This window comes from Balaenoptera borealis (genome assembly GCF_965194805.1).
Source record: "Balaenoptera borealis genome assembly, chromosome: 4".
Taxonomy (NCBI): domain Eukaryota; kingdom Metazoa; phylum Chordata; class Mammalia; order Artiodactyla; family Balaenopteridae; genus Balaenoptera; species Balaenoptera borealis.
In genome coordinates this window covers 131,565,207-131,578,046 of record NC_138861.1, presented here as the reverse complement: position 1 = coordinate 131,578,046, position 12,840 = coordinate 131,565,207, and the positions used below count along the sequence as shown (strand labels likewise).

The following is a 12,840-nucleotide window of genomic DNA, read 5'->3' as shown; positions in this document are numbered from 1 at the left end:
ACTAAAGATAGTCATCAAATCACGAGAGAGCAAAAGAAATAACAGCAATAACCAATAACAGCAGCAAAATGAGACTGTGGGAAACTTTGCAAACAAAGAACCCAGTTTTTTCAAGATCTAAATTAAAAGAAAAAAATGAGAGGGCATCTACAGATTACGAGATACTTAACAAAAATTCGAATTTCAATACATGGATGTAATTTTGATCTTGATTCCAACAATATATACAACATTTATGAGATGAGAGAATTACTATTAATTCTTATGGTATACTAATTGAATTGTGGTTATACACACACAGGGGTGTGTGTGTGTGTGTGTGTGTGTGTGTGTGTGTGTGTGTGTGTATTAAAGAGCCCTCATATTTTACAGATACATAGCAAAGTATTTCCAGATGAAAAAACATGTCTGATATTTGCTCTAACATAATCTACTTTGGGGAGGTATATATGAAACAAGATTGTTTTAATAATCATGCCATGATTTAATAATACAGGTGTGATGGGTACTACTCTCTCTACTTCTGTATGTCTGAAATTTTCCATAAGTAAACAAAGAAAATGTTGTGAAATGCTGTTTTACTGTAGGTCACTTCCCTACACAAAATCTTTCAAGGACTCCCTTCTGCCTACCAAACTGAGAACATCTGCTAGACTCATTTCTCAAATCTTCCATCCAGTGTTCTATACTGGCCTCAAACACTGTAACATTTCCCCTCTAATCTTTGCTTCATAATTTCTAAGTGGAATGCATTCTCTCTCTCATTTCAACCTTCTAAATTTTACCCATCTTTCAGTGCTTGCTTCAGGTAACATAACAGAACCTTGGAGCCAAAAGAGGACTTTAAACGAGTTTCATGGGTTTTTGAACACTTTAGAAGTAGAGGTTTAGAAGTCTAAATTTAGAAGTTTGCTTTTCCCAACAGAACTTTAAAAATAAATGGAACTTTGAAGAAAATGTTTTTCCTGTATTGAAAAATAGCTTACCCCTAATCCTTCTACATAAAAGTATTTCATAATTATCTACCTTTCTTATAAAAATCTTTGAAAAATATCTGCCACAAATAACGTATTTATCATGCTTACAAATATTGTGTTCAGCATGCTTATAAATTAAATATTACATATGATTTATATTAAAAAGTTTGCTTTTCTTAAAGCAAAATATTTTGTACAACCCCAATACATTATATATAGAAGAGATAATAAGCATTTCCACTTTTGATGAAGGGCAGCCTGAAGTCCTTTCTATTAAGCTTCCAACCCTGAACAAAGAATAACAACCACAAGTACCAATTTCATCCTTGCAAAGATAAAAAACTGAGCTAAAAGAAATTAAATAATTTACAATTGTCAAGAGTCATAACAGCCAATGTTGGGTTTCACATCTATATCCTGCCCCTTCTGCTAAATGACTGCCTTCTACTAAATGCCATCTCCTTTACCCTTTATATAGCTTATCCCTCTCTAGAATATAATCTTTCTCTAAATCACAACACCATATGTAAGTTGACATAATACATACACAGAGACACTCAGTGACCACTTGTTGAATAAATAAGTGGCACTTACTAGATTCTGTCTATAAAACAGCTGGGTATATTTGTTTTACCTTACCCTTAAAATTAAAAATTTCTTGAGGAAATAAATTGTCTAACATATGACCTTTCACTAGTTAGGCAAAGCTTTCAGAGGCAAATATTAACCACTTGGTGCTCTTCCTTATTTTGTGTCAGTCAAAAGCAAAATACCCACAAATGTGAAGAGCCAAGAGAAGATGAAAGGTGTTGTATTTTTAGAGGCAATTTACTATCAAAGAGAGGTAAAGTAATAGAAATAAAGGCTGGAAATTAGCTGTAGATGGAATCAACCCAGATAAGAGACTAAAATGATTTTAGAAGGAAATACCAATTTAGAGAAATAAGCACTAGATATCATCTAATTGATGGAAATGGAACTTATTAATAATACTATATTTATGTTGAACCACATGAAACTGCCCATATTTGACCATTTTTGACCTACTTCCCCCCCATAAAAATGGCAATTTCACATGGTTCAACCTACTGATAAGTATAAAATCTAGTCTACTGAAAGACATGTAAGTATGTCTTTCCAGAATGACTTCAATGTTCATCAACTAAACTCTACCATACTTTTAGAACAGACATAAAACAAATCCCAAAACACAAAAACCCTACATTAACCTTATCAGAGACTATAATAGTTCATATGGGTTGGAGTTGGAGTGAGACTTACTAATTTAATAAAGATCCAAGCTAAGAGGAACAAAGTCTGAGAGCCAATGTTTAATTCATCTGTGATTTAAACTAAGGAAGAGATCGAAGAGGCTAAAGTATGGCACAAACTCCCAACTTCAATAAAGATATATATCCTAACCCAAGAGTAACTAAACTTTTTCTTTCATCTAACTGTATAAACAAATACAAATATAAAGCTAAATAATCTTTTATTGATCTATTATTAGAAATCCCAACCAATCTAAATTATAAAGAATAACATTTGGATGGATCTTACAGAATACCTGAAAATAGGCAATCTTAAAGCATTTACGATAATCCTCTATTAATCAGAATAACTAATGTATCAAATTATTCCCTAACATGATTAATATTTTTCTGCATTTACATGTTCAGTTTGCATTCAAGAGCTTCTCTGACATGAGAAATGATGTTTTAGTTACTGTTTCTTACTATGGTTATTGGCAAATATTAGACATTCAAATGTCTGTTGATTTAATCAACAAATGAGTAAGAATTATTATTTATATTCTTGAATTCCAATTTTTAATTAAGAAAAAAACTTGAGTGAGATATCAGGACACAATGCTGAATATCTTTGCTGAACAAATAACTTTAAAGCAAAAACTTAAAAGAAAATGAATATTCTTTTAAATTACAAAAGGGTAATGGCTTTATAATGTCTATAAAAATAAATGCAAAATAGCTAAATAATGAAGCAGGTAATTATTTTTTCAAAAACTAAAAAACATTTAAAACCCTAATGTTTCAACGTAAATTGACATGAATATTTACAAAATTTCAGCAATCTCTGAACACTGCTGTTGCATGACTCTGATTTTAAAAGCCGAAAACCACCAGTATTTAAAAAAACAATTTAGTAGTCAAAACACACGAAAAAAAAAAAAGATTTTTAACATGACAATGGATTGCTTAATTCACATACTAAATTGCTCTATACAGGGAGATTTCACAATCCAGGAGCCATAGCCATGCTGCTGTAGGTAGGATTTCAACAAAGTTTTAGCTTCTTGATAGGATCCAGACATATGCTACAGAAAGAAAAAAATATTGAATTATAGAATATAGGCAGAATTAGGCTTATGAAAAGTAAGTAGCCCTAATCTTCTTTCTTTAGTTTGACATTTTAAAAATTAAGAAAAATCTTTTTGATTTCCCATTTTCCTCAGTATTGTTTTTGAAACTAAAAATTTTCCTTCCCAACACTCCTAAAAGACAAGTTTTCTTCTTTAATTTTTAATTAGAAGAGTAATCATACTCATTACAGAAAACTTGAAAAATAGAGAAAACAGAAGTAAATAAAAATCACCTGTAATCCCCAAACTATAGATAACCATCATTAATATTTTGGTTTACTTCCTTTCATTATTTTTAAATGAACATACTTTAAAAAAAACAGCTATACTTAGGTAATATATGTATACCATAAATTCACCCACTAGTAAGTATTCAGTTTGATTTTTTTTTACTAAATTTATATAAGTGTGCAACCATCACTGTCCAGTTGTAAAACAATTCCATCACCTGCAAAAAGTTCCATTGTGCTCTATATTTCCAGCCCCAGTCCTAGGCAATCAAGAATCTACTTTCTGTCTCTAGTTTTGCTTTTTCAAGAAATTTCATTAAAAGTGATTAACACAGCATGTACTCTTTTGTGTCAGATTTCCTTCGGTTAGCATACCATTTTCAGATTCATTCATGTTGTTTGATGTATCAGTTTGTTCCTCTTTATTGTTGATTAGTATTACATCATATGGATATACCACATTGTTTATGCATTCACCAGCTGATGAACATTTGAACTGTTTCCAGGTTTGGCTACTATAAATAATGATGCTGTGAACATTTATGTAGAGGCTTGTGTGGATATAAGTTTTTGTTTCTCCTGGATAGATACCAATGGAAGTGCTGGATCACATGGTAAGTATATGTTTGTCTCCATAACAAACTGCCAAACTGTTTTCCAAAGTGCTTTATACCATTTTAACATTCCCGTCAGCAGTGCAACAGGTTTCTAGTTTCTCCACAAAAACACCCGGTGTAGTCAGTCTTTTGGATTTTAGTAGGTGTGCAGTGGTATCTCACTGTGGTTTGATTTTGCATCTTCCTAATGAGTAATCAGGCTGAGTATCTTTTATATGTGTATTAGCCATTTGTATATATTATTTGCCACTTTGAAAACCTGGGTTGTTTGCCCACTTAATAATGAGTTATAAGAGTTCTTTATCTAGTCTAGATCTAAGACCTTTGTCAAGGGTATCATTTGCAAGTATTTTCTTCCATTCTGTGGCTTGTATCTTCATTTTCTTAATCCAAGTTTTAAATTCTGGAGTCCATCAATTTTTTTTTATGGATTGTGCTTTTGGTGTCATATCTAAGAAAAATTTGCCTAACCTAGGAAGACAAATGTTTCCTCACATTTTCTTTGGAAGTTTTTATAGTTTTTACTTCTTTTAGTTCTATGATCCATTTTGAAGTTTTTGTAAGACTGATGTAAGTCTAAGTTAATTTTTTGGCTTGCCCACAGATACCCAACTGTTCCAGCACCATTTGTTGAAAAGATTGTTCTTTCTCCCATTAAATTACTTTGTACCTTTGTACAAAATCAATTGCTCCTAAGTGTGTGGGCGTATTTCTGGTCTCATTTTGTTCCATTGATCTATATGTCTATCATTACATCAATACATTGTCTTGATTACTGTGGCTTTATGGTAAGTTGTTGAAACTAGGTAGGGTAACTCTACCAACTTTGTTCTTTTAAAAAATTGTTTTGGTTCTATGTTCTTTGGATTTTACGTAACAATTTTAGAATCAGCTTGTCAATTTCTACACAAAAGCTTACTGGGATTTTGATAGAACTTGCACTGAATCCATAGATTATTTAGAAGAGAAGTGACATTCTAAAAATACTGAGTTTTCCAACCTATGAAATGGTACATCTCTCCACTTACTTAGGTCTTTTAAAATTTCTCTCAGCAATGTTTCATCATTTTTGGTGTACAGGTCTTACCTTCTTTTGTTAAATTTATTCCTAAATTTATTTTTATGCTCCTGTGGATGAAATTTTTTTCTCAAGTTTAATTCTGGAGTGTTCAGTCCTAGTATATAAATATACAATTTATTTTTCTATATTGTTCTTATACTGTGTGCTAAATTCACATGATATAGTTGTTTTTGGTAGATTCCACAGGATATTTTACATACAAGATCATTTAGAAATAAGGACAGTTTTTCTACTTCCTTTCCAGCCTGGATGCCTTTTATTCCTTTTTCTTGCCTTGCTCCTCTACCTAGGACGTATAGATCATGCTGTCTAGAAGTGGTGAGAGCAATCCTTGGGGGAAGGGGAAACAGTATTCAGCCTTTCAGCATTGTCAGGTAACTGTAGTTTTTCATTGATGCCCTCTATCTGGTTGAGGAAGTTCACTTCTATTTCTTATTTGTTCAGTGTTTTTATTGTGAATAGGTGTTGGATTTTGTCAAATGCATTATGTACATCTACTGAGATAAGTATGTGGGTTTTGAACTTGAATATATTCACATAATACATCAAATGATTTTCTGATGTTAAATCACCCTTGCATCCTGGAATAAACCTCCTTGGTCATGGTGTATAATCCGTTTTATAAGTTGCTGGATTTGGTTTGTAAATATCTTACGAAGAATTTTTGCATTTATGTTCCTAAGAGATACTGATTTGTAGTTTTCACTTCCTGGATGTTTCTGCCCACTTTTGGTATCAGGGTTATTATACTGGCCTCATAAAATGAGTTGGGAAGCATTCTCTCCTCCTTTATTTTATTAAACAGTTTTTGTAGGATTTATGTTAATTTTTGCTGTTATGTTTGGTAGAATTCACCAGCAAAGCCATAACTGCACTGGCGCTTTTCTTTAAGTAAAGAATTTTAATTAATAATTCAATTTTTTTTTACTTTAGTTCAATTCAGATGTTCTGTTTAGTCAAGTTTTGTAATTTGTCTTTCTAGGAATGCATCCATTTCATCTAACTTGTCTAATTTGTTGACAAAAGGTTGTTTATAGTATTTCCTTATAATTATTTTAGCTCTTTGGGGTCTTCAGTGATGACTCCTCTTTCATCAAGATTTTGGTCACTTGCGTTGTCTCTTATTTCTCAGTTATTTCTTAGTTCTTTAGTCTAGCTAAAGTATCATTTTTTTTGTTCATTTTTTTCAATGAACCAACTTTTGATTTCATTGATTTTTCTACTGATTTTCCTTTTATCTCATTAATTTCCAACCCATCCATATTATTTCTTTTTTTTTTTTAATTTACTCTTCTAACTTCTTGAGGTGGAAGGTTAAATAACTGATTTTATGGTTCTCTTCCTTTCTAACATAAGCATTTAAAGCTATGCATTTCTAAGCATTTCTTTGATTGTATTCTCTAAATTTTAATATGTTGTATTTTCATTTTCATTCAGTTTGAGATATTTCTTAATTTCCCTTGTAATTTCTTCTTTGACTAGTGGATTAGAAGTTCTTTAATTTCCAAATGTATAATTATTTCTAGATTTCATTCTGTTGTTGATTTCTAATTTAATTCCATAGTAGTTAGAACATACTTTGTATGATTTTAATCCTTTTAAACTTATTGAGACTTGCTTTATGGCCTATATGGCCTATAGTGGAGAATGCCCCATGTGTATTTGAAAAGAATGTATATTCTGCTGTTGTGTATAGTGTTTAGTCTGGTTGGTTTGTAGTGTTATTCAAGCCTTCTATATTCTTACTGATTTTCTGTCTAGTTGAACTATCAATGACAGAGAGAGGAACATTAAAACCTCCAACTATAATTGTAGATTGTCCATTTCACCTTTAAATGCTGTCATTTTTTGCTTATGTATTTTTGGGTTCTGCTGTTATACCCATATACTTATATAATTGTTGTATGTTCCTAATGTATTAACCTTTTACCACTATAACACGTTACCCTTTGTCTCTAGTAATATTGCTCATCTTGAAGTGTACTTGTTTGATATTAATATAAACACTCCAGCTCTCTTACTGCTATTGTTTGCCTGGTATGTCTTTTTTTTCCATCCTTTTACTTTCAATCTGTCTGTGTCTTTGAATTTAACGTGCCTCTTACAGACAGTATACAGTTGAATCTCTCTTTTTAGCCCAATCTGAAAAATCTGTTTTTTTTCTGAAGCATTTAGAATATTCAAATTTAATGTAATTATTGATATAGTGGATTTATGTCTGCCATTTCACTTTATTTTCCAAGTCCTGTGTCCTTCATTTCTCTGCTTCTTTACTGCCTTCTAGTCCTTTTAAAAATGCATTTTTAGTACACCATTGTAATTCCTCTGTTGATGTTTTAGCTGTACTTTTCCAGCTATTCTCTTCATGGTTACTTTAGGAATTACAATATGCCTCTTTCTCTTACCATAGTCTGCTTCAGATTCATACTGACTTAATTCTGCCAATATACAGCAACTTTGTTCCAATATTGATCCATTTCTTTCTCTGTCCTTTATTATTGCCATTTATACTCCACTTACATACAATATAAAATTCAATAATACAGTGCTAAAATAATTTTAAACAACTTTGGTTTTTTAAAGAAAATAAGAGAAAAAATACACACATCTTTTATATCTACCCACATAATTACTGTTTATAGTATTCTTTATTCCTTCCTGTATCATCTGGTATAATTTCTTCCAAGCCTCAAGGACTTCCTTTGGAATTCCTTCTAGGGAAGTTCTGCTAACAACAAATTTTCTTAATTTTTGTCTACCTGGCAACGTTTTTATTTTGCTTTTGTTTTTAAAGGAATCCTGTACCCATTAGCAGTCACTCCTCATTCTCTCCTCCCCACAGCCCCTGGAAATCAGTAATCTACTTTCTGTTTCTATGAATTTGCCTATTATAGACATTTCATATAAATGGAATCATACATGCAGCCTTTTGTGGCTGGCTTCTTTCACTTAACATTTTCAAGGTTGACCCACACTGTAGAATGTATCAGTACTTCAGAGTTCCTTTTACGGACGAATGGTAGTCCATAGTATGGACATGCCACATTTTGTTTATCCATTCATCAGTGGATGAACATTTGGATTGTTTCTACCTTTTCTGTATTATGAATACTGTTACAGACATTTATGTATAAGTTTTGGTGTGGATAAGTGTTTTCAATTCTTTTATGCATATACTTAGGAGTGAAATTCCTGGGTTACATGATAACTCATATTTAACTTTTTGAGGAACTGTTAAATTGTTTTCCAAAGTAGATGTACCATTTTATATTCCTATCAGCAATGCATGATAGTTCCAATTTTTTCACATTCTTGACAACACCTGTTAATGTCATTCTTTATTACAGCTATATCCTAATGTGTGTAAAGTAGTATATCACTGTGGTCTTCATTCGCATTTTCCTAATGACTATGTTGAACACCATATGCTTATTGGCCATTTTAAAATTTTCTTTGTGGAAATGTCTGTTCAAATCCTTTGCTCATTCAACAAATTTGGTCATCTGTCTTTTTATTATTGAGTTGCAAAAGTTTTTTGTGTATTCTGGATACAAGCCCCTTATTAAATATATGATTTGCAAATTTCCTAATGATAATTTTTGAAATGCAAAAGTTTTAATTTTAATGAAGTTTAAAATACTATTTTTTTTTCTTCTGGATTGTGTTTTTGTTATATCTAAGAAGCCTTTTTTCTTATTTAGGGATAAAAATATTTTCTCCTATGTTTTTCTCTGAGTTTTATAGTTTTAGCTCTTATGTAGGTCTATCCATTTTGAATTCATTTTTGTATATGGTATGACGTAGAAGTCCAAGTTCATTCTTTTCCATGGGGATATTCAGTTGTCCTAGGACTACTCACTGAAAAGACTGTTTTTTCCCACTGAATGATCTTGGCACTCTTGTTAAAAGTCAATTGACCATAATTGCCAGGGTTTACTTCTGGACTGTCAATTATATTTCATTGATCTATATATGTTTATACTAATACCAGTATTATACTATCTTGATTATTATGGCTTTGTAGTATGCTTTGAAATCAAGAAGTGTGAATCCTCCAACTTTGTTCTTTTTCAAGATTGCTTTGGCTCTTCTGGGTTTGCTTCCATTACTGCTAATGAGAAATCAGCCTTAAAATGTATTGGTCTATGGTTGATAACTATTTTCTCTCTTGCTGCTTTCAAGATTTTCTCTTTGTCTTGGTCTTAAGCAGTTTGACTATGATGTATCTAGGTGTGAATCTTTATTTTTTTCTTTCTTGGGGTTTCTTGAGCTTCTTGGATCTGTTAATATTTTTCCTCAAATATGGGGATTTTTAAAAGTAATTTCTTCAAATGTTTTTCCTGATCCCTTTTCTCTCTCCTTTTCTTCCAGGATTCCTAGCATTGGGTTGGCCAAAAGGTTCATTTGGTTTTTTCCGTAAGATGGCTCTAGTATCACTTAGCTGTCTTTAACTTCATTCAAAACAATTTTGTTAGATTGTATGTGACAGCTGTCATATCACTGTGCATTTAAAAAAAGACTTATCAAAATTGGTGAATTTTTGTGTAGCCATTTTAATACTGAAGATGGAAGAAAAAAAGCAACATTTTCAGCATATTATGCTTTATTATTTCAAGAAAGGTAAAACGCAGCCAAAATGAACAAAAAGATTTGTGCAGTGTACAGAGAAGGTGCTGTGACTGATCAAACGTGTCAAAAGTGGTTTTTGAAGTGTGGTGCTGGAGATTTCTTGCTGGAGGATGCTCCACGGTTCGGTAGTCCAGTTGAAGTTGACAGTGATCAAATCAAGACATTAACTGAGAACAATCAACGTTATACCACGTGGGAGACAGCCAACATACTCAAAATATCCAAATCAAGTGCTGAAAACCATTTGCACCAGCTTGGTTATGTTAATCACTTTGATATTTGGGTTCCACATAAGTTAAGCCAAAAAAAACCTTCTTGACTGTATTTCCACATGTGATTCTCTATTTAAGTGTAATGAAAACATTCGTTTTTAAAACAAATTGTGACGGGTGATGAAAATTGTATACTGTACAATAATGTGGAACGGAAGAGATCGTGGGGCAAGTGAAATGAACCACCACCAACCACACCAAAGGTCGGTCTTCATCCAAAGAAGTTGATGTTGTGTATATGCTGGGATTGGAAGGGAGTCCTCCATTATGAGCTCCTTTCAGAAAACCAAACGATTAATTACAACAAGTACTGCTCCCAATTAGACCAACTGAAAGCGGCACTAGATGAAAAGCATCCAGAATTAGGCAACAGAAAATGCATAATCTTCCATCAGAATAACGCAAGACAGCATGTTTCTTTGATGACCAGGCAAAAGCTGTTACACCTTGGCTGGGAAGTTCTGATTCATCTGCTGTATTTACCAGACATTGTACCTTTGGATTTCCATTTATTTCGCTCTTTACAAAATTCTCTTAATGGAAAAAATTTCAATTCCCTGGAAGACTGTAAAAGGTACACAGAGCAGTTCTTTACTCGAAAAGAAAAAGTTTTGGGAAGATGGAATTATGAAGTTGCCTGAAAAATGGCAGAAGGTAGTGGAACAAAGGGTAAATACGTTGTTCAATCAAGTTCTTGGTGAAAATGAAAAATGTGTCTTTTATTTTTACTTAAAAAACGGAGGCAACCCAACATAAGTTGGTACACTTAATACTGTTCCACAAATCTTTGAAGCTCTGTTCATTTTTCTTTAACCTGTTTCATTCTGTCCTTTAAAATAATTTCTTTTGATCTATCTTCAAAGTCCACTGATATTTTTTCTGCAATCTCAAATGTACTGTTGAACCCATCTAGAGAATTATTCATTTCAGTTAGTATATATTGTTTCAATCCTAGAATATTCATTTGGGGTTTTTCTTTTTGTAGTTTCTATTTCTCTACCGAGAATACCTATTTACTGAAACATTGTTATATTTTCCTTTAATTACTTGAACATATTTATAATAGCTGCTTTGAAGCCTTTGCTATATTCAACATTGGAATCCACTCAGAACCAGTTTCTACTGAATGTTATTTTTCCTGAGTATAGGTTTTACTCTCCTGTTTTTTACATATTCCATAATTTTTGGTTGAAAGAGACTTTTTTAGATAATATATTGTAGCAACTCCGGATTCTGTTTTATTTTATTTTTTTTAAGTTTGCTGCAATTGTGAGATCTGTTTTCCCCATGGTGTGTATTGTCTCTTTCCAGTTTTGTTATGTTTTAGCCTGGCTTCCTAGTGGTTACCCTGTATCTGCAAAGCTTAGTGATAAACAAATAGCTTAGTGATAAGGAAAAGATTTCAGCAGACATTATGCTCAAACACCTTAAACCTAAAAGGCTTCCACCTTTTTCTGATCAATTCATTTGGGGAGGGGTGGGTGGTACAGTGTATTTAATGTTGCAGGCAGTTCTATTTCACACTTTCACTCTTTACTGGGTTCTCCTGAGTCTCCGTTGCACATGAGTGTAATTTCTCAGTCAGCCAAGGATATATAGAGAATTTCTCTCAACCCTTCCATGGCTCTTTCACTTCCAAGATCTACCTGTTAAGTTACTAATTGGTATACCACTTGCCCCAAGGACTGCAACATTGGGCCAGCGAAGTTACTGATTTTCTCCATTTTTTTCCTCTACCAGGTTTGGCACATTTAGCTGAAAAAAATCACAAATTTTCACCCTCTGCCACAAATCAAGTTCATCCCCTCTAGCAGAAAATCTACTACTTTTGGTGGCATTCTCAATCTGATAAAACTACAGTTCTTGCCGTTCAAACTAGCAGAGAGGAAGGAGACAGAACAGGAACAGCTTTGGGCAAAGGTGCCACAAATTCTTGCTGTTCTTACCCAAAGTTCTAAAAGTTTTACAAGAATATACACTTTTCAGTGTGTTTTCTGCCTTTAGTTAATTACCAGAGTTGTGAAAAGGGGTTTTTTCCCCTGATAATTTTGTCCAGTTTTATATTTCTTACAGAGATGACTTGCAACCTCTTTATGCCCAAACCAGAAATTGTCTAGGTAAGCTTTTATACATAAAAATGTTTGTATATACAAACAAACCTATAGTTAATATTAATTGCTTTACAGGATGAAATTATACAGTTTGAGTATTAAAATATTGGTGAAATTAAGAGACTTTCACATAATACTATATTATTACTGAAACTGAAATTAGGTTATCAAAAACAGTTTGTATTTAATAATTTGATAACATGGATACATCATATTATGAAATGGCTCAGGTCATAGTATGTTGAATGAAAAAATCAGATTAACAAGCATATATAATATAAGCTTAATATTTTAAAATATATGCATACACAAAAATATAAATACATGACAAGAAACTGAAATAACATGCTTACATTACAAGATTAGGAGTATTATATTTGAGTAGTAGGTGGATTTACAAGTAATATTTCCCTTCTGTACTTAAAAAGAAAATTCTAAATTCTCTACTCAGACATGAATTATGTTTGTAATACTAAAAAAAGAATATATATTTTTAAAGATAGAAAAAGGCTATCTACATCACTTAAGCCCAAATCACAAACT

The 12,840-nt window shown here is 32.2% G+C and overlaps 1 protein-coding gene across 1 annotated transcript in view; it reads right to left on the bottom strand.

The window, feature by feature from the left end:
• Positions 1-2,214: 2,214 nt before the first annotated feature.
• ADAD1 (adenosine deaminase domain containing 1) overlaps positions 2,215-12,840 on the bottom strand; it is a 48,619-nt gene continuing 37,993 nt past the window's right edge. Inside the window, exon 11 of the mRNA XM_082389912.1 lies at positions 2,215-3,312. Within this exon, the coding sequence (XP_082246038.1) occupies positions 3,199-3,312 (114 nt within the window). The 3' untranslated portion in view covers positions 2,215-3,198. The remainder of the gene's footprint in view (positions 3,313-12,840) is intronic.